Source organism: Citrus sinensis, chromosome 5, assembly GCF_022201045.2.
Source record: "Citrus sinensis cultivar Valencia sweet orange chromosome 5, DVS_A1.0, whole genome shotgun sequence".
Taxonomy (NCBI): domain Eukaryota; kingdom Viridiplantae; phylum Streptophyta; class Magnoliopsida; order Sapindales; family Rutaceae; genus Citrus; species Citrus sinensis.
In genome coordinates, this window is record NC_068560.1 from 9,505,338 (window position 1) to 9,530,818 (window position 25,481).

General features: G+C 34.7%; 2 protein-coding genes across 2 annotated transcripts; both read right to left on the bottom strand.

Moving 5' to 3' along the window:
• Positions 1-9: 9 nt before the first annotated feature.
• Positions 10-3,149, bottom strand: LOC102612861 ((R)-limonene synthase 1, chloroplastic-like). The gene is given in 8 exon segments (XM_052440761.1): positions 10-228; positions 230-556; positions 656-904; positions 1,039-1,180; positions 1,276-1,494; positions 1,873-2,248; positions 2,501-2,765; positions 2,860-3,149. Coding segments are annotated over 8 exon segments (1,833 nt in total). The 5' UTR covers positions 3,088-3,149; the 3' UTR covers positions 10-201.
• A 4,884-nt stretch (positions 3,150-8,033) lies between these two features.
• On the bottom strand, positions 8,034-15,192 carry LOC102607323 (pentatricopeptide repeat-containing protein At1g10910, chloroplastic). Its single transcript, XM_052442422.1, has 10 exons — positions 14,737-15,192; positions 13,669-13,753; positions 12,614-12,877; positions 11,732-12,034; positions 10,909-11,013; positions 10,116-10,215; positions 9,018-9,337; positions 8,667-8,843; positions 8,455-8,583; positions 8,034-8,325 (listed from the first exon to the last, which is right to left on the bottom strand). The coding sequence occupies exons 1-10, from the start codon at positions 15,012-15,014 to the stop codon at positions 8,104-8,106; spliced, it is 1,983 nt and encodes a 660-aa protein (XP_052298382.1). The 5' UTR covers positions 15,015-15,192; the 3' UTR covers positions 8,034-8,103.
• Between the last annotated feature and the right edge of the window lie 10,289 nt (positions 15,193-25,481).

A 25,481-nucleotide genomic window follows, 5' to 3' on the forward strand; every position in this document is an offset into this window, starting at 1 on the left:
TGACTTAAGTATTTGCATATCCTGAAGACTTTTATTCTCAATAAAAGTAACATATATATATATCATTTCTTTTTCATTTATAAACCTTGATGAATGAGGGAATTTATTTTATTATCGAAAAGAGATCCCTCAGAAGAAAGAAAAGCGGAGGCCAACATCAACTGAAACTGCACTCTCTGGGAATTCGCAACGCATCATGCATTATAATTCATCATCAGCCTTTGGTGCCAGGAGATGCTGTGAAAGCCATGTGTTTGTCCCCCAAGGGAATGGGCTGAAAAAGCAATGTAAAACCGACATCGATAGTCTCTTGGTTTTGAACACCATGCCCATCTCCATGTAGATACATAAAATGGGACATTCTCACAAGATTCAAGAGGAACTCAGTAGTTGTTCGAGTCAAGGGAGAGTCTTTGTCGGCTGTGTATGCATTCACCTTCTTCCACATCTGTCTCATCATATCCTTGATGTGTTCACGAGCAACTTCCTCCGAGGCACCAGTTTCATGCATGTAACACTGGATTGATTTCGGAACATCCCCTCTCTGTATCTCGTCCTGATGATTATCGGGGAAAAAAAAAAATACAATCAATTCATATATAGAGGATTAATTCAATTGCTGTCGTCTAAAAATAAAAAATAAAAAAAGACATACCGATGAAGTTCCCAAATCATCTTGCAGACGGAAAATCTTGGATGACCAGTGAACTATATCTGGATTACTTTCTAGAAATTCCAGTTCCTTCTTAATGATTGGATTTGTACCAGAAAGATATGAAATCGTTATAATTAAAGGGCCCGTTATTGATACCAATCCATTTTCCAAGTATTCTTCCAGTTTCGGTGTGTACTTGCTATGGTACCATTTCGCCTCCACCAAGTAGGCTTGTATTAAGCCAAGCCACTGATGCACATGGCACAGAAAATATACAACTAGTTACGGTTTATAATTTTTGAGAAAAAAAGAACGTCGTAATTTAAAAAGGATAAATCAAAGGAAAGGAACAGGGAGAGAGGTCAAATTAATATTTCACGTACTGCATTTTTAATGCTCAGAAGCATATCAAAATCCTGTTGTTTGAGAACGTAATAAGCAAATTCATTAACAAAGTTGTAAAGCGCAAGAAAACACATTTTCATATAGCCCGGAAGGTGCTTCAAAGCATAATTGATGTCCCACCTGCAAGAAAAAAAAAATCACATAAACGGTCTATTAATAAATTGAGAAGTACCATGCAGCTAGGTAGCAGTTGAATTATTAATTTGCCAACAAACCTCTCAACAGCATCAGTGAATAGCTCAAGTTCATCCAATGTTCCATAGACATCATAAATGTCATCAATCACTGTAATTAGGGCTATCGAGATTGTGAGCACCCTCCTGCAGTAGGCGAATTGAGGCTCAAACGCGATCCCCATACTCCATAAGAAGGACGCTACCAACCTGTTCCTCGCAAAGCTCAATTTCTCTCCAAGACCTGTATCCTTCCACCACCTTCATAGGAAAATTAAAACGAATATTACGACACATGTTTTATATATCTGTATATATAGAATCAGCTTTCTGTCTGGAATTCTGAAGAATATTTCTCTGATACAAGCATTCTCATTTTATAAAGCACGTGACTTGTGGCTTTACAATGCATTTACATATAGAGTCATCTTCTAGTTCGAGATTCTTTAATGCAAACGTTTGGCATAATTTAATATACATTTATATAAAGTGTAGGCTGGCGCCTTTATACTGCTGTAAAAGGCGGAGGCTGCACTTGAGAATAATTTAATATACATATGATTAAATTGTACAAGTTATCTATTCGATAAAATCAAATCTTTGGAATATATATCAGTTATGAAATCAAGGCATAGATACCCTGAAATTTCTTTAAGTTCTTCCTGGTAAATTGCCTGCAAAGTGTTAAACTCCATCTTAGCGAGCTCAAGTAAAAGGTGGTTCTTGTCCTCTCTTCTCTCATAAATGTGTATGAACCACCTTGCCTCTAACATAGGCACTTTCCAATGCAGAGGGAGCTCCAGTGCACGCTTCGCTTGTTCTGCTACAAATAAATCCTCTTCCTTGCTCTTGCTGATCATCACTTCTTTAAGATGTTTACTGGTAAATTGCCAGGCCTCCTCCATGATGCTTTCTCCTTCTAAGCTGTAATGCGAGGCTTCATGCAAGCTCAGTATTCCCTTGAAATCATCACAAATGAAGCCTCCCTGGTCGTCTTTAAAACCATTGAAAACCTCTGCAGCATTCAACCAAAAAAAGTTGCATTCGTCAAAAATTTTGCATCCATATATTAATTAGAAAATGATTGAAGTATCCCCAGCGGCGCCCTTTTCGAGTTCGAACCCTCAGGAGATAGAGAGTTATAAAACTGATTTGGGTTTCGTCCATTTCTTTACATTTAAATAATTAAAAAAAAAAACAAAGAGATCGATTCAAGTATTCAGATCATGCATGTGCATGAAGAAGGAAGCGAATTAATGAAATGTACCTTGAGAAACAGGATAGCCATGTTGTCTAAGTAGTCTGAATTCAAGGGAGGTTGCATACAGATTTTCTTTTCTCCAAACATAATCTTTATTATTGTTGTAGATATTGTGCAATATGTTCCTAATCTCAGTCTCAAAACGATAAACCAATCCAAGTCTTTGCAAGTTATCAATCAGCTCCAACTGATCCAGAGGCTCGGTTACATCCTTAATTGTTGTCATTACTTTTCCCTTCAGCTCTTCTGCTCGTCTTTTGTATGTTTCATCCTGTACACGCACAGCATTTTGTTTTTAGCTATTCATGGTGCCAATTTGAAATGAACAAAGGAAATTAATATGTAATAATAATAATAATGAATACCGTAGAGTGGCTATTCAGTGACTGCAAAAAATCATGGTCCCAAATTGAAGGTTGGTAGTTTGCTGATCTCCTATCAACTGTCAAATTATCATATTTGGCGCTGACAAGGCATTGGACCGGCTTATTTTTTGCCATGATTCTGATGGCTGCTTTATTTGTTGCAAGAGGAAGACATTTGAAACCATTTACAGAGGTAACCAAGGTTAAGGGATTAATGGAAGAAGACATTGGATATACAGATGTAGTGTAAGCTAGCTTACAGTTATACTTGGCAAAGATTCTCAAATTATTCTATGGTTTGTGGTGATGCACGAGGTTATTTATATATAAATATACATATATATAGGCAGAGGAGAAGTTCATGTGATTTATTTTTCTTACTCATTTTTTTCTGAGTTTTGAAAGAGTTTAATTTTTAAGTCTTAATAGTCCAAATCAGGAGGCAAAAAATAGTCATACTTTTTCATGAGGGAATTCTAACTTGCTAATGCATGTGTTTACAATAATCAACGATGTCGATATTTCTTTATAATAGTCACAGTGAACAAAAACGTTTAGAAGCATGTGCTTGCACCAAAAAGAATGCTTAAAAGGTATTTTAATCTCTATATTTTGAGTTTTGTATATTTTTTAATCCTTATGTTTTTAAAAATACCTTAAAATTCCTTGCCGTTAAAATATTGATACTCTACCATTACTTTTTGTTTCTTTTATCTTGCTTTTATAATATTACTCTCTTACAATAATTTTTTTAACATTAATAAAAATGAAAAATTAAATTATCAATTTAACCCTAAAAATAAAATATATATTAATTTTTCTGGAAAATTAATGTATGTTAAAAAAAATTAATATTGTAAAAAAATTACCAATTTTTTTGGACATTAATATAGTAATTCCTCAGTAGAGTATTCAACATTAATTTTTTGGGATTAAATAGATAATTTAATTTTTTTTCTTTTTATTAATATCCAAAAAATAAACATTATTGTAAGAGGGTAGTATATAAAAACAAGCGAAAATGAACAAAAAATAGCGGCAGGATGTCAATAATTTAATAATAGGGATATTTTGAAACACTTCTAAAAATATAGTGACTAAAAAGATATTAACCTCAAAATATAGAAATTAAACAAGTTTTTATTGAAAAATCCTGTGTAGCCTGACTTTACTAGAATTTGCAAACAAATGCAAATACCATTAGTCTTCCAAAACACATGCTACTTTTCATCAACAGCCTGTAAAATACCATTAGAAGAGATATTTGTGCCATTTCCTAAGGATCATCAAACTCAAAACAAAAGAGTTTTTGTGAGGCACCATATCAGCTTGTAAAATGCCACTGCATTGACTAATAGTCGAAAATGACAAGAAGGATAGAAAGGAAATTTTAAAATACATTTCAGATATTATGTCATTAATATAATAAATAAATAATTTTATAATATAAGTACATTTATTTGAAAGAACTGATATATAATTAGTGGTTATAAAAAATTTAAATACACATATTCTAGAATTTCTCATAAAAGAGAGACAACGTATTTCATTTTTTTTCTTCTTAATTTTGCTGCATTACACTGTAGTGCGGTGCATGAGCCACATGCGTTTGAAAAAATAGTCTAGTCGGTATTGGCCTGTCCGGGAGTCAGAGCCTGTCCTTTTTGACACAGTGATAACATACTACATCAATGTGCAATTCATAAGCACATGCGCATACAAAATTAGACTCTAGTTGGTGGGGGCTTGTTCGGGGAGCCTCTCTTTTTTGACACAAGATGAAGCAAATTATTAACCATCAAATCACAACTTGAGAAGTTTCATGAAAAATGAAAATAATAGAAATACAAGTGACTAACAATGTACATTTTGGTGTCTTTATTTTTAGAGTCTTGTAGACAGTAACGGCTCAATCAATTATGGGTTTTTAGGGGAATTGTTTCAATTAGACTTTTCAAAAAATTTAAGGTTAAATACATGTATTAATTTTATTAAAATTTATTTATTTAAAATCAATTTTTCTAATTTTTTTAGATGCAAAATTATTGATCAAATTTTTATATTCTAATTTTGCTAATATATTTTTTTCAATAAACAATATAGCTAGTTCATTTAATCTTCTTGTATCATTGTTAATTTTAAATAAGTTTTTATCAATTTTAATTTTGAAAAACTTCTTTCTACAGAAGCAACTGTTATTAATATTGTTAATAATATTCTATAAGTAATATATGCATTTGGAAAAGAATCAATTTTTTTTCAAATAATTAAGCAGTATTTTTTCACCTTGAAAAACTTGTTTAAAATTCTCAATTCTCAACTTTCAAAACAAATCTATATCTATATCAAAAAATGTATCATGTTTTAAAGTATTTTCAAGATTAAAACAATAAGTTTTTAAAACATAATCACTTAACAGTTGTAATTTTTTGAAATTATACAAAAACCTAAATAAATTATCATACATTTGAAATTATTTAAATATATTATTATTGAAGAGATGGCTTGATCTATTATGTATATAAAATAATTAATTCTAAAAGACTCTTTGAGAGGTAAAATTTCCTCTTCACTAATATTTTCACCAAATTTGTTCTTTTACTACGAGCTATACATTTTTCATGAAATTTAGGTTCTATTTCCATTTAACTTGCAATTTCTTTAGCTCAAATCATAGCAGACATGGATCCATTTTCTCTATTTTCTTTCAAAGAAAGAAAAAAGACCTTTAAGCTAATCTATGGCAATATCAATATGCATATCTTCTTTTTGCAAGATCGATCTTACAGAGTTAACAGTAAACAATATCATACTAAATAATCACATCTAATATGAATTCAAAATCTTTTAATTCATATGTTGCTAAGCACTTAGCTTCACTCTTTATTTTAGAATCTTCACTAATTTCTTCTAATTCAAATAAAACATCTCTTGTTGATCTTCACATTGATCAATAATAGAAATACATTTGACTAATAATGTACATTTTGGTATCTTTATTATCACGAGTCTTGTAGGAGACAAAAATTATCTCCTCCCAATTATAGAAAAAAAAATAACAGTTTTCATAACACCATCACACAATTGAGACTCCATTTGCGACTCAAAGCCTGGAATTCCTAGAATGATTGATGAAATCAATAAATTATAAAATAAATACTGAAATTATAAAAGCCTAAAGTGTCGTTCTGAGTTGAACCTCTAAATGTGGACATTGATCCATAAATGGCAATGCTCTCTTATGACTAGAGATTTCGTCCTTTCCTAAAACTTCTTACAATTTCTTGTAAACGTGTAGGACGAGCATCCACAAATAGCAATTATTCGGGACGTACTTTTTTAAATATCTTTTGTGTTCAAAAAGAGGTCTGCATGGTAGGTTGACTCCTTTGAACCCCAAAGTTTGTCTAAAAAACTTTTTTGTAAGTCCAAATAGAGGTCTGTAATTTGTCTAAAAAAACTTTTTTGTATGTCCAAAAACAGGTCTGTATCCTTTTTTAGAAAATATGGGGGTCTCTAAGCTCCTTTACAGAGGTGTCAGTCTCCTTACAAGTACGCTCAATGACCATCTTTTTGGCTTGTAGGAAATTGACAACTTAAGCTGAATTAATTGCAAGCTAACGATAGTAATCTTAGCAACAACTCTAATTAGAATATTAAAACTAGGGATCTCAGTGCTTCAATTTTCTCTGTAACTATTAATAACTTACTTGATATGGCAGTTACAAATAAAAGTGTCAAACTAATTGGGACCATAAATCCAGATTTAGGATGATTAATAAGGGGATCCAAGCGACTCTACCAGAAAAATAAAAAAATAAGTGAATCCAAACACTCTCCCATCATGGAGATAGAGAATATGATAGGTAGGTCTCTAGAGAACAACATTCTTGCTACAACTCTGATACAGCTTCATTACACTTATATTGACAAATTTTCTCATGAACCAAATGCTAACTCGCACGTAGCAATAAAATGTCTTTTGCAAGTTAAAGACCTACGTTGCAGGCCTTGGGAGCTTGAAGATGAAGGGTAAATTCATAATTTTCAAGTAGAGATGGCCAACGGGCCTGGGCTGGCAAAGGAAGCCTACGCGTGCTCATGCTCGTGCTGCGTCGTGCCAGGTTGGCAAACGTGCCATGCCCACACGTGCTCGTGTCCACTTGTGCTGTGCCCACACATGTCGTGCCGTGTCTAGAAAAAATAGCCCACTAAACTTTTTTCCTTTTTTATTTTTTTAAGAGCACATGCCAAGTTGTTATCTTATTTTTTTCAATGTTATGTATTTTTTGTGGATCTATATGCCTTTATTTTAATTTAATAGAATAAAATTTTCAAAATTCAAGTCCATATTCAATAATAATAAATTAATAATAATAAAAAAATATAATATTAGTTGCTAAGTTTGACTTTATGGTATTCTTTTTTAGTACTAAACAACAACAACAATAATAATTTTTTTAAGAGTTAACTTAATTGTTAACTTGAAATTACGTAAAGTCATATATTATAATTTATAATAATATTAATACATATTTATAAAATCATGATAGTTATAATTTTATTTATTAAAATTACAATATTAATTATTTATTTAATAAATTATAAACATAAATTAATTATAATTTTTTTGAAACTAAGAATTAAATAAATTTAAAAAACTTGAGAAATTTAAAAAACTTGAGCCAATAAAATATATTAAAAGATTCAATTTCAAGTTATTTATAAAATCATAAAATTTTAAATTTATTTTTCATTAAAAAATGAAACGTGCTTATTGTGTACTTTTCGCTTGCTGTACTTTGACCCATCTCTAATCGTGTCGTGCTTTTAAAGCCCACATACCTAAAATCTAAGCCCGACACGGCCCACGTGCATGCCATGCCACATGCTTTACCGAAACGTGCTTGTGTCGTGCCGTGCTGTATGGACACGTGCCGTACCTCGTGCCATTCGGCCCATTGGCCACCTCTGTTTCCAAGTATAGTCGGATTTCATCACCTTCAATGCTAGATCTTTTTAATCTGTCTAATTTCTTTCTTTTCCAACAACCCCCCCCCCCCCCCCCCGGCCACCCCCCTTTTTTTCTTTTATTTTTTGATTAACCGCTCTATGTAGTAAAATATTAGAGTTTTAACTTTTAACACATAAGAGAGACATGCTAGCTTATAGTATGATAGGGTAAACCGCAAGCCATATTCATTTCTTTATGTAGAACTCCAGCATTAATTAATATCAAATTGCTCATTCTTTCAGAGTTTTTGACGATTTTGACTTCATATGTTGCTTGGACAGTATATCAGCAATGAGTTGCCGTCCCAATAAGTGTGAGTTTTTGAGTATCAGGTTTCTTGTTGATGAATCAACAACATAACCTTGACCCGTCATCCATTCTAGCAACTTGAGCAGCAATTCCTTCTTCTCACGTTCTGCTATATATCGTGCTATTGCTATATGAAATATTCCCTGAGATAATAGAAGAAATGGAATTACAGGGCATTTCTAAATTATTCCTTCTACTCGTGCGTGTGTGTGTGTGTGCGCGCACGCGCGCATGCGAGCTTGTGTTTGCTTTACAAATCCTTGATTGCTTACTTGATCAATCCTGTAGCCAGTTGCGTGGATTGCCTTCATTACATCATTAACCAAGTTAATATTTCCTAACCTCACAAATGCAGATGCAAACTTCTTAATAGCAGGATGAGAAATTGACTCCGAATTGTCCTGAAAAGAGAGTAATTTAGGTTGAAAAGCATATAAAGGACAGTTGAAGAATCGATCTAAAATGGTAAGACAATATAGCAGACCTTAACTACTACATAAGCATCTTTGAGAAGCTTTCCTGATATTAAAATATGAAGAATTTTCTCATGAAGGGCCTTGCACATTGATCTTTTGCTATATCTTAACATGTTGTAAACAGAGAGAGCTTCTGAGTGTGCTCTCATTTTACCAAGATGAAAAATTAGGGAGGAGCAGAGTTCCTGCAAAACAGCATAATATACGTGATAAGTCTTTCACGTTGCAGTCCCGAAGTGAGAGTTCATTTGTCTATAACCACTTTCATTATTTAAAATCACAGTAGTAACAAAGGCCTCTAGAATTGCAAGGGACTAGAGTAAATCCTTGACAAGAAGTAATAAATTTATGCAACATACCTCCTCAGGTTGGTGGCCTTTCCTATGCATGTCCACCATTGTCCGATAAGCAAGAATATACATCTTCTCCTTGCAGAAATATTTGATTAGAATGTGAAAGGTATTGTAATCGGGACTAATTGCTAATTCGTCCAATTTCCTCATGACATGCATTACACTCTCCATATCACCAGTTCTGCAGTAGGCACAAAGCATTGAATTTAACAGAACAACATCATATTTGTCATACTTGGCTTCAAAATCCCCAGCCAGCTGCTTTGCCTCTTCAAAACACCCACCTCGGCAGAATGCTGAAATCATGATACTATGGGCATAGCCATCTGCGTGAGGGAAACAAAATTTGTGCTTAACCTAAAAGCTTAAGCCGTAAGGTAAGGACCTTGATTTGAAAGAGATATCTTTTTGAAAATTAATTGAGATAGAGCAACACAAGTTAGTAAAATCACTTGATCCATATGCTTAATGCTATTAGGTAAGAAAACATCGCAAGTATTTTTCAGACTTCAAGTCAAGTCTAACAAAATATATTTAGCAAAATACAATGAATATACCTCAATACAGCATTCTTCAACGCATAAACAATGCCAACAAAGACACAGATCAGATTAGGCCACTCTATTCTTGATTCAAGTAAAACAGATGTGAACTAATCAAATTATACAGGCTACTCACCTCTAATATAGGAATAACAATGTTTCTCCCTAGCCTTCAAATCTAGGAAAAGGCAACTAGGGAGTTCATAGCATGTCCAACAAACATAGAAGTTAGGTTTTCTCGGGGGCATTAGAAATAATTAAAGGCAGAACTAAAACAGATGTGAGTTTAAGGTGAAAATAAAGCTTTATAACTAGAATCAGATAGTTTATTTTTCTTTGAGATTAAGGAAAAAGAAATTTAACTTAATTTCAAAAGCAATCCCCATTCTTTTGGCATGGCATTGAAATGACATGTACAACACTGCATTTGTCAACAATGGTCAAATGAATGATTTAATTTTTGAGAATGTTCTTGTTTCTTTGGTAAAGAGAAAAAATAATAATAATAAATATTTGAAACTAACAGCTTGCTAGAAGGTCCCTCATCAAATGGGAAACATACCAGATTTAACGCATTTTTCCTGCATTTCGTTAAAAACTACTCTTGCTTCATCTAAACAACCAGCCTTAGAAAGACCATCCATAAGTAAACAATAGGGCATCTGCAAAATGGCATGTGTACCTTAAGCTGCAGAAGAGTTATTCCAAAGAATTCTTTCAAAAAAAAATTGTCGATTAGAATATAGACGCATATGAACAAAGCCAAGGTTATACGTTACATAAAGAAGAACTTGTGCCAACATAGGGGCAAGCAAAATCATTATAAACAAATCAAGTTGCAACTTGCACCACATAACAATGAATCAACAATGTGGATGTTTGGAAGTCTGTTTTTCACTCGAAAACCTCAAAAAGGAGCAGTGTTCTTAAAGAAATTTATGACTTATAATAAATTACCCACCAGTCTGGTTCACTTTTGTATTTCGTTTTCACCTTAAATCATTTCAGTTTTCTATTAAAAAATTAAAATTTAGAATTTAAATAAAAATAAATTAAAAGAAGAATAAGCAGACCCAGCCGAATCATGCGTTATTATAAATCGTAAAACCAACCTATGAATTAAAAAAATAAAGTTTAGCAAAGAAACAAAAAATTTTGAACATGTTGAACCTCAGCCCAATTTGTTATGCTCTTTTCTGTCTGAATTTCCAACTTCCTTATCAGGATCTGCTATGATCCTGAAGGTAATAAATAACATATTCTACTCCGAAACACAATATTAAAATTAAATATCATATCTTCAACAAGATTGATATTTGAACATACATATGAAAGGTAAAAATTCATCAATGTACCTCATTTTCAGCATAGCCTAAAGTGTCCAGTTCAGCTAATAGTTCCCTTGATTTTTCAAACAAGCCTCCTCTGACGTATACCTTCAGCAATGTTGTCAGTATTACCTGCAAAAAGAATGATTTACCCTCAAAAAGAAAACATAAGAAAAGCACACAATTGCCAACACACGTGTTTACAGCAAATAGAAACAAAGCAAATTATTGAAAATGCACAGAACAAAAGGAAAAGAGATAACAAGAAACTCACTACTTTATGCACTATTTTGACCTAGATACCCATGAAAATAGATTTGGCATATATTGAAAAGCACCAATTCATTCCTTTACAATAATCTCTTACAGCATGAAATCCAAACCCCCATGGTGCTTTTTTATTCTTTTATAGTTCTGTTTCAACCCAAATATAAAGTATCCCTTTAGACTTGATCCCTTAACTTCTTGCTTCCACTGAAAAAGGCCAAACAAACCAACTAATCTTTGGGAATAAACCCCATGGTCCTTAACTTTAAAATAGTATCCCCTAATCAGGATAGCATCCAAGTACCATAATACTAATACATTTTTGCTGCACCAAAACAATTACACTTGATTTTGAAAGCATAGACAGAATACGGTTAGGTAAGCCTCAATTCACCATGATAACTATGTATCATAACTGTGTTCTTTTGTCATTTGAAATTCAGTACAAATTCTCTATTCTACCAAATTCACATGTATACATCGATTTTCATTCTTTCCTATTTCAAGATGAGCAAAACTCAACTGTTAAGTAATGCACTAGTAACTCCTGAAACTAGAATGGCCATATAAACATGAAACAAACCTTATTCGGTACTAACCCTGAAGATTTCATATCCTGAATTAATTCATCAGCCTTCGTGTAGTCTCCACCAGAGGAGTAAGCATTGAGCAAAGAGCTATAGTGATATACGTTAGGCGAATGGCCTTCAACTTTCATCTGGTTAAAATAGCTCTGAGCTTTGGCACATAGATTATTTGAAGCACAAATAGCCAAAAGTATCCCATACATCACGTTATCCATCTGCGCTCCATTATACTTAAGTTCCTGAACCAGCTCTAATGCTTTAGAATAGCCATTTTTATCCTTAATGCAACCTGTAAGCAGCTATGGAAGACAAAAGACAAATGTAATGAAGAACAGTTAAAAAGACAATAACAAATTAAATAACACGAAATCGACAAAAGGATATCCTACTTGAATGGTAACTTAAATTATATTATCATAGATCTGAAACTCCTGTTAAACTCTGGCATTTTGTTACAAAATGATCTTGGCACTTCATTCCAACAAAGCTTGATGCTATTCCACGGCAACACATTTATTTCTTCTAAATCTATGTCAAAACCATTTATTCTGTCTTTCTTTGGCTTATTCACACTTTAGAAGAACTTTGAAAAATAAAATAGCAAATCAGATTCACAATATGGATTATGTAACCATAGAAAAGAAAAAGAATATTGCAAGCATATAAAAGTTGACTCTCTCACTTGTGTCAAACCCATTGTTCAACAAAGCTGTCACTCAAAGACTCTGTGCAACTTACATGTCAACTGCAACACCAAGTGTCATACAAAAGGCAGAATTTTATTATCATTTGCCTGACTGAACTCAACTTCGAACAAACATTTAACATCCTCAAATCCATGTAAATCAAAATTATATAATGTGTTCAAATTGGTATACCGTATTATAAGTAACAGCATCTGGTGTCAGACCACTCTGCTTCATTTTATCAAACAGTTTGAGGCTGCTCTCAAACTTTCCGTTCCTGACTAGACAACTGAGAATCGAATTACATATAAAGACATTAACTTTGTCTGATTCATCTGTAATGCTGTTGTAGATTTCTAGAGCCTTAAGGGAATTGCCGCTTTTCCCAAGGAACTTGATATAACTGCTATAAGAAGAAATACTAGTCTTGCCATGTTGTTGCATCCACTCAAAGAGCTGCAGAAATACCAAGCACGAAGTATTAAAAAAATAGTAATTATTAGCATCAGTAAACCATTGTTCACATAGGACGGAAAGAGCATAGAAGCATTTTGGGATACTTCATGTGGTAGCAAGCCATAAATTGGGTTGATGCAGTCGTAACAAGCCATATTAAATTATCAGAACGATATTTATGATAAATTGCAAATCAATTACTGTTTTGAGAATGATCTTCCCTATAGCTGAAATGAAATAGGCTAATTTCAAAACCATAATTTGAACAAGTTAATAATAGAAACAAAAACAAATGCATAAAGTAGTTTTTGTATACTAGTACAGAATAACTTTTTGCAATCAAGCAATTAACAAATATAGAATCTATAAAAATGAGGATTCTCCAGCGAAAGCTCACTCAGGAAAGTGTAATGAACAAATATTGAAGAACGATATAGATAATCCTCCCACCCATATTCAGCAACCTTCTTTCTCGTCGGGGTGTCTACATTTTTTTGAATCATAAGGCAGAGATTTGTATAAAAAACAGAAACAGCTTTTGTTTTACCAAAATGGGATCTCCATATAAGAAAGAACACTTAATTGGGTACAAAATGCTCATTAAAAAAGGTACATATACAGGACCAAAAAATTGATATTTAATCAGTAAGCAAACCCAACTAATAATAAATCAGGAAAGGAACATGCATTTGAACAAAGAAAGGTAAACAAATAAACTCAGCAGGTTTTACCATCAAAAATATCAATGGCGTGCACAAAAGATAAACAAAACAAAAGGAAAGTAGTAGGACCTGCAAAACATCCCGCCCTCGGCCAAGATCCCCAAAATGTCGCAAAATAGCATTCAAGTCTGGCACCTTTAATATCCCTCCTAATCTGCAAAGAAGTACATTTATCTTATAATGCCAAGCTAATTGAGCGACATATTTGTCTCCATAACAACAAGACTTCAAGATGATGTCATGAAGTAAACATATTTTCACCAAGTGTATTGTCACTAAAACTTAAGTCTAAAAGACAACCAGAATTTCAATCTAACAAACTTTTCCAACGAGGAATGCAGTCAAGAAAAGAGAGGTACTCAATGAAATTACGATTATTTTATTCTTCTTATTCAAACTATGCTATATTGCTTATGCAATGTGACTACTAGCCAACTTGTTCATTGGAAATTCATCGTTGACCTCCAAAATTAACGCTGTAACTCTCATGTTTCGATTAATATAGAACATTATAAACAACATACTAATTACTTTAGGCTCAAAACTAAACGGCATTGAACATTGCAAAAGAATCAAGGTTTTCTAACCAAAGCGAAGTCAGCATGTAAATTGCAACAGTGTCAGCATCCAAAAACAAATTTGCATAATAAAACATACATATAAGAAAATGAAGGTTATGTCAGCAACATTTCTGCTTCTATTCGACTAGGAAAGTACTGCAGCTAAACTGTTTGATATACACTCACCTTTTTACTTATTGATGGGAAATTACTATTTATCTCAGCAACATTTCTGCTTCTACTCGACTAGGAAAGTACTGCAGCTAAACTGTTTGATATACACTCACCTTTTTACTTATTGATGGGAAATTACTATTTATCAACTATCCACCCAATGATCCTTTCTATTCCACACTAATTGTGGATTAGAAGTCGCAGCAGCTCAATGTTAAATATAATCAAAATCAACACAACTCAGAAAACAAATTCAAAAAAAAAAAAAAAAAAAGTCCCGACTTTGTCACTAAATTAGTTGAAAAAATAGAAACCCAGTTGAGATAATCATCAAGGGTCAACACTCAACCAAAAAAATAAAAGAAACAACAAATAGGTATTGATCGAAATGACAAAACAAGACCTCTCAAGAGAGGAAGTGAGGTCAGATGATTGTTGAACTTCAAGAATGGCGGATTTTCTTGCCAAGTAGGAACTGGATTGGCGCTTTCCTCGAGCAGCAGCTGCGGCTGCCGGTGGTGGTTGTTGTGCTGGTTCAGTGTGAGTTTGTTCTTTGACAACGACTCTCGCTGTTGCTGTTGCAGAAGCCCAGTTGCTGACTGTTGCTGTTGGAAACGATGAAGATAAAGGGTGGAATAATACGTGGGAAAATTTGGTGCCAAGGCTTACCGATATCTCCATGTCCAAGATTTTGAGAATTTTGAGTGTTTTGAGTTTCAGATGCAAGTATTTACATTAGAAGAGTTCTGGTGGATATTTTGAAACTGGTTGCCATGCGTAAAAGATTGTGACGAGATAAGGCAATTTCTTCAAATTTTTTTCTTAAATTTTCTTAAAAAAATGAATTCATAAAAATCAAATTTTACTTACGACCTTCCATTACTGAAATGATATTACCAATTAAAGTATTTAAGTTGCTTTTAGCGCACTGTATTATATTATATTATATTATTTTAAAATAAGTATATTATAATATATTATATTATAATAATATTATATAATATTTAGTTTTATATTATATTGTTTTAATTTTTTATGGTTAATTTAAATTATATATTTAGAAAATAATATTTATTAATGTTTAAAAATATTAAATATAAAATTCTTAAATTTAAAAAATTTAACATTTTTAATAAAAATAATAAAAAATATCATAATTTTTCATAAGGATTAAAGCCTATAGCCTTAAATTTTCATAAAATAATATTTATTTTTTAGTATTTTCTAAATATTTAACCTGTAAAATAAAGACCAAAACAAATAATTTAATCAAATAATCTCTAAATAATATAACAACATAAATAAACAATTAAAATTTATAAGATTGGTTTAAAAATCATCTTAGAATAATAGAATAAAGTTTTTATATACCAAGATAATTACAAAATAATAAAATAAAAAATTATCGTAACATATTCACTAACAAAATGAATTGTGCTAAATTATCCAATAATTATTTATATTATTAATTTTCAAATATTATTATTCAAAAATTATTCGTATTTAAATATTTATTATTAGTTATTTTAAATTGTTGAATAATAATCAATTTTTATATATTAATTACTATATATAACTAAATAATCTAATATTATGTGATATTTTTATTTTTATATATTATGTAAGTATTTATTATTATTTATATTACCTTATTAAACATTAATCGATATTATATATTAATTATTATAATATAATTAAATAATAAATTATTTAGTTATATTTTTAATATAATAAAAATATAATATAATATAACATTATTAAATTATAAATTTATTATTTTATATTAAAAATTATAATGTAGAAATAAAAATATAATATTATATTTTATAATATTATATTAAATTCAAAAATTATATTCTGCATTAGATAAACCCGATTAAATGGTCAGGTATGCTGCAATTTGGTGCCCCAAACATAATGCAATGCAACCCGAGGTAGGTAAAGAGCCAAACTAAACACCCCCTTATTGTCTAAGTGATGGAAGCTCCCTTATTAGTAATGAGGGGTGCCAAACACCCCGTTATTATCTAAGTGATCGAAGCTCCATCACCTTATATTTTTAGGTCAAGATTTAGGGTATTTTATTCTGCATTAGAGATATTGATTTTCTCAACAACATCATATAATTTATTTCAGAGATTCCGAGAGTTTTAAGAACTCACTTGTAGGCTTTGACAGTGAGTCGTGTTGAATGTTTTCAAGTTGTGCTGTCGTGTTAAAGTTTGTATATCGAATCAAACTATTAATTTATTGAGTTAAAATGTCAAAACTAAGTCCGACCTTTTTTTTTTTTTTTTTAACAATGATATCCAAACTGACCCAATTGACCATCTATTTTTCTTAAATAAAAGTTTTTCAACCAAATAACAGTTAGGACATTTTGAATGTAAAGACAAACAACTATGTACAAAACCAAATTTTAAAATTCTACACAAAACATATAAATTAATTTTAAACTAGCATTTTGTTGTTTAACATCACATAATTGTCCAATAAAGTTTATAATTATCTCAGTAGATATTTACATATAAAAATAAAAAAAGGTAAAAGGTGAAGGCTTAAATTTTAATATAAGCATTGAAGGATTTAAGGTTATTAATTATGTGAATTACATAGGTAATCAATTTAATATCATTTTTTTTTCATTTAAAAAAGAGAGAGAGAGAGAGAGAGAAAAATGACTAAATTGTTGTAGTTATATTACTGCTACGCTAGTGGGATAAATGGGCAAAATAGTTTTCAAGACCAAATGAAATTGAATTTTTAATGTATTGAATCATTAACAATCCAAGCCGATAAGGTTACACCTCATAACTATTTTTATCATGTAGTTTTATGTCATGTTATATAAATGGTTGTATAAACTTTTTCCAAGCCTATTCTTGTGTGCATTATGAATGTTGTATTTTTATGCAACACTTCAAGTCTAAATTACATATGGTTCTATGTGGGTAATTTTTACTTTTCTCTCCTAAGCTTTGGGCCTTTTGCACTTACATGCCCAAGATCTATTTATTAATAAAGATCCCCTTACAGAATGCAAATGATAGTTCTCATATAGTTAGTTATGGGCAATTTGGTAATTTAATCTGAAAAGCATAACTTTTGCACATTTTGATTGATATGAGTACAGTGAATTGTTAAATCATTATGAAAAAATCGAGTCTTGTGAACATTTATAAAAATAAAAAATTATAAAAAAATTCAAAGCTTACATCTTTCTCTCTTTTCTTTCAAACTGAACGTTTCTTTTTCATGAAGCTTAGCCGAGAGCTCTGTTTAGAAGGCCAAAAAATTCTTCATTTTTAATAAAACAATATCTATTACTTATGTGAAGTGAAGAAGAAACACCAAACTTGCATCATGCACGATTTTGAATTTCGTCGATACCCAAAAGACTTGAATTGCTATGTTGAAACTAATAATAAGTTAGTTTTGAATAAGGCTTTTTTTTTTTTGCTCCATTTAGAGTGTATTGATACTACTGTGAGTTGTTTGTAAATGTCAAGTGGATGCTTCATTCTTTGTTTATTGACACAATTTTGATAACGTTTATGGAACTGTGAAGTATAAAATCAAGAAAAAATTTTCCAACATAAAATATGTGCCGTTTTGGGTATTTTGTAAGCATATGGTTTCAACTTATGTTATGGTAGATTATGCATTTAATTTATGCCATGTAATATTCATGATGTACTTTTTTAAGTGAGTTTTGATAGGCCTGAAATATGTATGAAATATAAATAATTTTTTTGGTCTTAATGACAATTATATAGAGCTGAAAAACTGAAGTTTAAAACACTTAATGATAATTGTTTTTAATTGCATAATGCAAGATATGCCTCAATAGTCTTAAATTAGATAATTGATAAAATGTTATTTTGACAACTTGAAATGTTTTCATATAGAATGATTAGTCTCTTTAAGTTAGTTAGATGTTGTTGAATTTGTATAGCTCTATTGTGTACTTAATTTGTTGGTATCTAATAGATGATATGCTGCATTTTTGTGTTAATACCATTCACCTACGCTTTGCATTTTCTATTTTCTAAATTTTAGCTGTTTCTTTAACATTGATTTTTATTAACTTAACTCCTCCATTTCGTACTGCCTTTATTATATCTATTCTTCTTGTTGGTTACTGCACTTGAGCCCTCTAAATCCATGTTGTTGAGATTGAAAGATTGAGAGAAATATAGTTGAGTTTGCACAGTGTTGAGAGGAGGTAGGGATGCGTGTAAACAAGACTTTGTATTTAAGCCTTTAAATAGGCAATTTTGTGGCAGTGTGACCGTTGGATCCCAACAGTGAGTATTTCTTTTAACTTACTTAAGCTTTTGAGCTTTTTACATGAGTATTTTGGTTAATGTAACTTATGATCACGATTAGAATATCCTTTTATTTGTTGAATGCAATTGTAAATAATCCAAATTTAAGGGGTATAATGGTAATATTATGGTTGTTATAATCTTCGCGCCAAATGTATGAGACGTGAAAGTTCTTGAAAACCCAACTAAAGGCATTTTAGTCTTTTTAAATTCAGCTAACAGTCAAGCACATAATTAATTGACAATAGGGGGGTCTTTATTAATAAATAGATTTTGGCTATCTAAGTGCAAAAAGCCCAAAACTCAGGGAAAAAAGTAAAAATTACCCAGTTCTATGTTATGTTAATGGTTGCATGAACTTCTTCCAAGCCGACTCTCTGCATAGTGAATTTTGCACATTTGTTTAGTTGGAGCACATTCAAAATATATTATAATTTTGAAAATTCACATCATGTTTGGGGGAAAAATAAGAAAGATAGCAGAACGCCACGTGTCGACGAATGGAATAACTTCAGTGCAATCCGAGGTACCCGACATGATTAGAGGTACCCCGCACGATTAGAGGTACCTGCCATGATTTGAGGTACCCAGCCTGATTAGAGGTACCCCGCATGATTAGAGGTACCCGGCGTGATTAGAGGTACCCCGCATGATTAGGGTACCCGGCGTAATTAGAGGTCACCGGCTTGATTAGAGGTACCCCACACAAATAGAGGTACCCCACATGATAAGAGGTACCCCACACAAATAGAGGTACCCCGTACAATTAGGGGTACCCCATATAAATTGAGGTACCCCACGTAACTCGAGGTACCCGGCAGATCAGATGCAAGAGAATCCTCCGAAAATATCCGCCATGAGAAACGTCTCCACCTCTTAAAAGATATTATTCGATTTTGTCAGAATAAGGAATCAAGAACGTCGTACCAAAAGGGGGGGACAGCCGCCTGCTACCTCTGCCAAAAGTAAAGGACATTGTCCCAAGGACAGTGGTCCTCAGCCGCCTACCCGACAGTTACTGCAGAGGTACCCTGGACCACTCTCCAGCGCGCGCCACGTTTCCAAAGGATGAGATACGCCGCGAACATGCACATAACGGCCCAAAAATCATTAAAAGGTAAAAGGACGTTAGCCAAAAAGGGTACGCCACGTGGCAGCTGAGGTACTCCATATATAAAGGTGCCTAAGTTTCATTCTCCATCATGCTCTCATTCGCCCAAAAACACTCACACTCCAAAAAAGAGGTTTTCTTCAACCTTAAACCCTAATTTACAGAGGGCTAGCTAGCTCTCTTTGCAATAAAAGCTTGAGTTTGCTAACTTGAGCGTCGGAGTGTGAACGCCGGGGTACCCCCGGCTTCACCTCTAACCTTTATTTCATTGTTTTGCAGGCGTGAAGCTCATTTTGAAGGATACCTCTCTTGTTTCTGATCTTCCACCATTGTTACCACTCTCTCTCCCTTTCTCACCTCCCCAAAATCTTAGATACACCGCCCAACACACAATAAACCAGTGAGGTACCCCATCTCCCCTCAAAATAACAAATTTATTGTTCTAGATTGGTTTGGCTTTTCTTACCCCAAAACCAGTTGAAAACAATTGGCGCCGTCTGTGGGGAGACGCACAAAAAGCCTCCTCCACGGTTACCAAACTAGTTGTTGTGTGTACTCCAATACATGGCACCCGACGTACCTCCCGAAGGTTTAATGGGGGATCCTACAAGGATGAGAGAGGACAGCAGCAGTGAAGGCAGTGATCCCGCGAGAAGGGTAGCCCGCATCAGTAAGGGCAAGGGTGTCAAGCAGTCGACGGGTGTTCGCCAAGAAGAAGAACCTATTTCGCACAAGCGTTTTGAGGATCTTGCTCACGCAATACTTAGGGCGGTCGGATCTCGGGCACCCGAAAGTTCACTTCCACCAGTGATGCTAGAAGCTCCACCACCTCAAACGGACGACCAAGCTATGGTCAGAAGAGGGGTACCCGAGGCCAGCAAGCCAAAGCCTAGGCCATCGGGTACCCGTTCTAAGTTTCAAACCATGGGCTCCCGCGACGAGCATTCCACCGCCTCTTGCAATTCCCGCAGTAGCCAGGGTACGAGGCGTGCAAAGCGTACCCACGAGGATCTCCGTGAGAAGTTAAACGCCAAAAGGGCTTCTCAAATGGCGGCGACATCATCAGGTACACCGAGGGTACCCCTCGAACTTGTGGAAAAGATGGAGAACCTGGAAGCCCAAGTAAAGCTCCTCTCCAAGAAGCAAAACATCACAGCTGCACCAACGCCAATGACCTACCAATCGCCATTCACTATGGAGATTAGGACAGCAGCTCTCCCCGAGGCGTTCGCCATGCCTCAGATACCCCAATACCAAGGGTACCCCGAATGCGGAGCCCTCCACGGGTTGCCCCGCGGGGACGAGTGTTTAACACTCAGAGTATCTCACGGGTACCCCAACCTCCAAGATCGCCACCACCAGAGCAGCAAGAGCCACCACCGAGGCCTCGGTGGTAGGGTACCCCATAACTAGTTACTCTAGAGTTATGCGGGGTACCCCACGGGGACTAGATTAAGCCCGTTCACGGGCGTTGCAACAAGTGGAGATGGATGAGAAATGTCATTTGAAGCGCCAAGAAGATAAGGTCGAGGTCACAAAGAATAAGAAGAAGCCGAAGAGGACGGAAGCCCCAATACCAAGGGTACCCCAAATGCGGAGCCCTCCACGGGTTGCCCCGCGGGGACGAGTGTTTAACACTCAGGGTATCTCACGGGTATCCCAACCTCCAAGATCGCCACTACCAGAGCAGCAAGAGCCACCACCGAGGCCTCGGTGGTAGGGTACCCCATAACTAGTTACTCCAGAGTTATGCGGGGGTACCCCACGGGGAACAAATTAAGCTCAAATGTGAATTGGAGGCACCTTTGGATCCTCGAATACCCAAAGATGAAAAACGGGGTACCCCGGTTGAAGACTCGGTTTCAGTCTTGATTTGGGCCACCAATCCAATAAAGAAATGTCATACTACTAGTAAAAGTATTGTTTATTATGATGCAAGAGGGTATGCAGAGATCATCTTACTCCAGGGTACTCGAGGTACCTAACCTATCTCCAATTATGATAATCTACTCAACATCAGAGCCGCCTTTATCATTATTTGTTCGCCATATTTAATTCTGAGCGAATGGTCGATCATGAGGTTTCAATCATTTCGCATAAGGGTAGGCGAGCAGCCACCTTCATCTTTATTTATATTGTCTATTTGATTCCATGTGAATGGTGGATCATGAGGTTTTCGACCATCTCGCATAAGGGTAGGCGAGCAGCTACCTTCATCTCAATCTATATTGTCTATTTGATTCCAGCGAATGGTGGATCATGAGGTTTTCGACCATATTGCATAAGGGTAGGCGAACAGCCACCTTTATCTCAATCTATATTGTCTATTTGATTCCAGCGAATGGTGGATCATGAGGTTTTCGACCATATCGCATAATGGTAGGCGAGCAGCCACCTTTATCTCAATCTATATTGTCTATTTGATTCCAGCAAATGGTGGATCATGAGGTTTTCGACCATATCGCATAAGGGCAAGCGAGCAGCCACCTTTATCTCAATCTATATTGTCTATTTGATTCCATGCGAATGGTGGATCATGAGGTTTTCGACCGTCTCGCATAAGGGTAGGCGAGCAGCTACCTTCATCTCAATCTATGTTGTCTATTTGATTCTAGCGAATGGTGGATCATGAGGTTTTCGACCATATCGCATAAGGGTAGGCGAGCAGCCACCTTTATCTCAATCTATGTTGTCTATTTGATTCTACGCGAATGGCGGATCATAAGATTTTTTACCACCTTGCATAAGGGTAGGCGAGCAGCCCACCTTTATTACTATTTGTCTTGCATATTTGATGTAGAGTGAATGGTGGATCATGAGGTTTTCCATCATCTCTCAAAAGGAATCGCCATAAGTTTTGTGAAGATTTGCGGCAAGCATTTCTATGAAAATCGCCATACACTAATTAAGGGTATCTCCGAGGTACCCCACGCCAGAAAGTCACTCCTCAAATACACCAAGAGGAACCCTAAGAATGCTTGAGATAAGCAACAAGCATATCCGGAGGAATCACCATATGTTTGATAAAATTGGGTTATCCCGCCATAAAGTAACAGATAGCTCAGGGGATATCCAAGCTTAAGGGTACCCGAGGTACCCCATACGCCTTGTCGGTAATGCCGAACAAGGTTACATACTAAGATGGTTATCTTCACCTTCATCATTTAGGATAAGGGGATCAACAAAAGTGCTAGAAATAGCAGAAACACAAGCGTCGGTATCAGGGGTACCTTATGGCGACTTCATCTGAGGTACCCCAGTTGATCTCTATGGGCTTTCAGACCAAGATGTGTGGGAAGCCCTGATATTCTCAATTGCCTTCAAGATAGCCGGCCTATCTACCTAGTTCTTTACTCTTGGCACCACCAGCCCCATATCAGCACTCCATTTCTCGGTCATGATGCGCTCAAAAGCATTGTCAACTATGTTCTTCTATCGAGATACCAAGTTCTCAAGTTTAACTTAAAGCTCCTCAGGGTCTCCCACCGTATGGGCCTTCTCCTCTGAAACTTCATCAAAGTGTCCCCTCAAAGTCTTGTTCACTCCAGAGATCTTCCCTTCATAAGGGTACCCCTAGAGGCGTCCTCTATTCAGCTGCCCATCGAGCTAAACTTCATATCGCCACGTGTCGCTCCTACTTTTTATGTAAGTTTCTTGTGCCTCCAATACTTCTCGCCAAAAGAAACTAGGGGGATGTTGTTTGGGGGAAAAATAAGAAAGATAGCAGAACGCCACGTGTCGACGAATGGAATAACTTCAGTGCAATCCGAGGTACCCGACATGATTAGAGGTACCCCGCACGATTAGAGGTACCTGCCATGATTAGAGGTACCCGGCCTGATTAGAGGTACCCGGCGTGATTAGAGGTACCCCGCATGATTAGGGTACCCGGCGTAATTAGAGGTCACCGGCTTGATTAGAGGTACCCCACACAAATAGAGGTACCCCACATGATAAGAGGTACCCCACACAAATAGAGGTACCCCGTACAATTAGGGGTACCCCATATAAATTGAGGTACCCCACGTAACTCGAGGTACCCGGCAGATCAGATGCAAGAGAATCCTCCGAAAATATCCGCCATGAGAAACGTCTCCACCTCTTAAAAGATATTATTCAATTTTGTCAGAATAAGGAATCAAGAACGTTGTACCAAAAGGGGGGGACAGCCGCCTGCTACCTCTGCCAAAAGTAAAGGACATTGTCCCAAGGACAGTGGTCCTCAGCCGCCTACCCGACAGTTACTGCAGAGGTACCCTGGACCACTCTCCAGCGCGCGCCACGTTTCCAAAGGATGAGATACGCCGCGAACATGCACATAACGGCCCAAAAATCATAAAAAGGTAAAAGGACGTTAGCCAAAAAGGGTACGCCACGTGGCAGCTGAGGTACTCCATATATAAAGGTGCCTAAGTTTCATTCTCCATCATGCTCTCATTCGCCCAAAAACACTCACACTCCAAAAAAGAGGTTTTCTTCAACCTTAAACCCTAATTTACAGAGGGCTAGCTAGCTCTCTTTGCAATAAAAGCTTGAGTTTGCTAACTTGAGCGTCGGAGTGTGAACGCCGGGGTACCCCCGGCTTCACCTCTAACCTCTATTTTATTGTTTTGCAGGCGTGAAGCTCATTTTGAAGGATACCTCTCTTGTTTCTGATCTTCCACCATTGTTACCACTCTCTCTCCCTTTCTCACCTCCCCAAAATCTTAGATACACCGCCCAACACACAATAAACCAGTGAGGTACCCCATCTCCCCTCAAAATAACAAATTTATTGTTCTAGATTGGTTTGGCTTTTCTTACCCCAAAATCAGTTGAAAACACATCACATTAAATAGCAATACAACTATAATATAATAAATGGCACCATGGCTATAATATTTATATATTCCATAACGAGTTTTGATGTTTTTAAGATGTCATTTTTTTTGTTTATTTTATGTTGTAAGCTATTTCTTACTGGGGGTGGGTTATACATTCTGTAAAATTAAAATAACCCATTAAATTTTAAAGAATTAGGCTTTTAAACATGGGGTAGCTTGAATTTCAAAATCAGCTTAAGACATTTTTAGAGTTTCAAAATTCAAAGGGGGCACTTTTACAAAATTCAAAGAAAATAAAATCTTTTTTTTTTTTTTCAAAATGATACTTTGAATTTTTTTCAAAAGCCAACTGCGCCATGTGCCACCTGATCTGATATCAATCCACCCATGCCAACCAAAACTTAAATAATAGCAGGAAAGTTATTGTGGCCTAGTATATCTTAAGAGAAAACATAAATGGGCTGCCCATTGTATGACTTCCAATAAATACGTCACGTATATTTTCAATGCTTTTTTTCTCTTTATTGTAATTGTTAAACTCCAATACATACATACATATATATGTGTGTATTATATTAAAATATTTGTTGACATTCATGCGTCAAATAACATAATGTACCTATTCCATGTAATAATAAAAAATGACTCTTAAGCTATATATATATATATATATATATATATATATATATATATATATATAATAAAACGAGATATCATTAAATAACGTATACTTTATTTTATTTGTTAAATTTGATTACAAGGTGGTAATTTCATCCAACTGATTTTAATTTAAGGGCAATTTGTATAAAAGAAAAAGTAAAAGGAATTTAAAAACGATAGGTAAAATTAAGAACATATAACTAAATAAAATAAAGTATATGATATA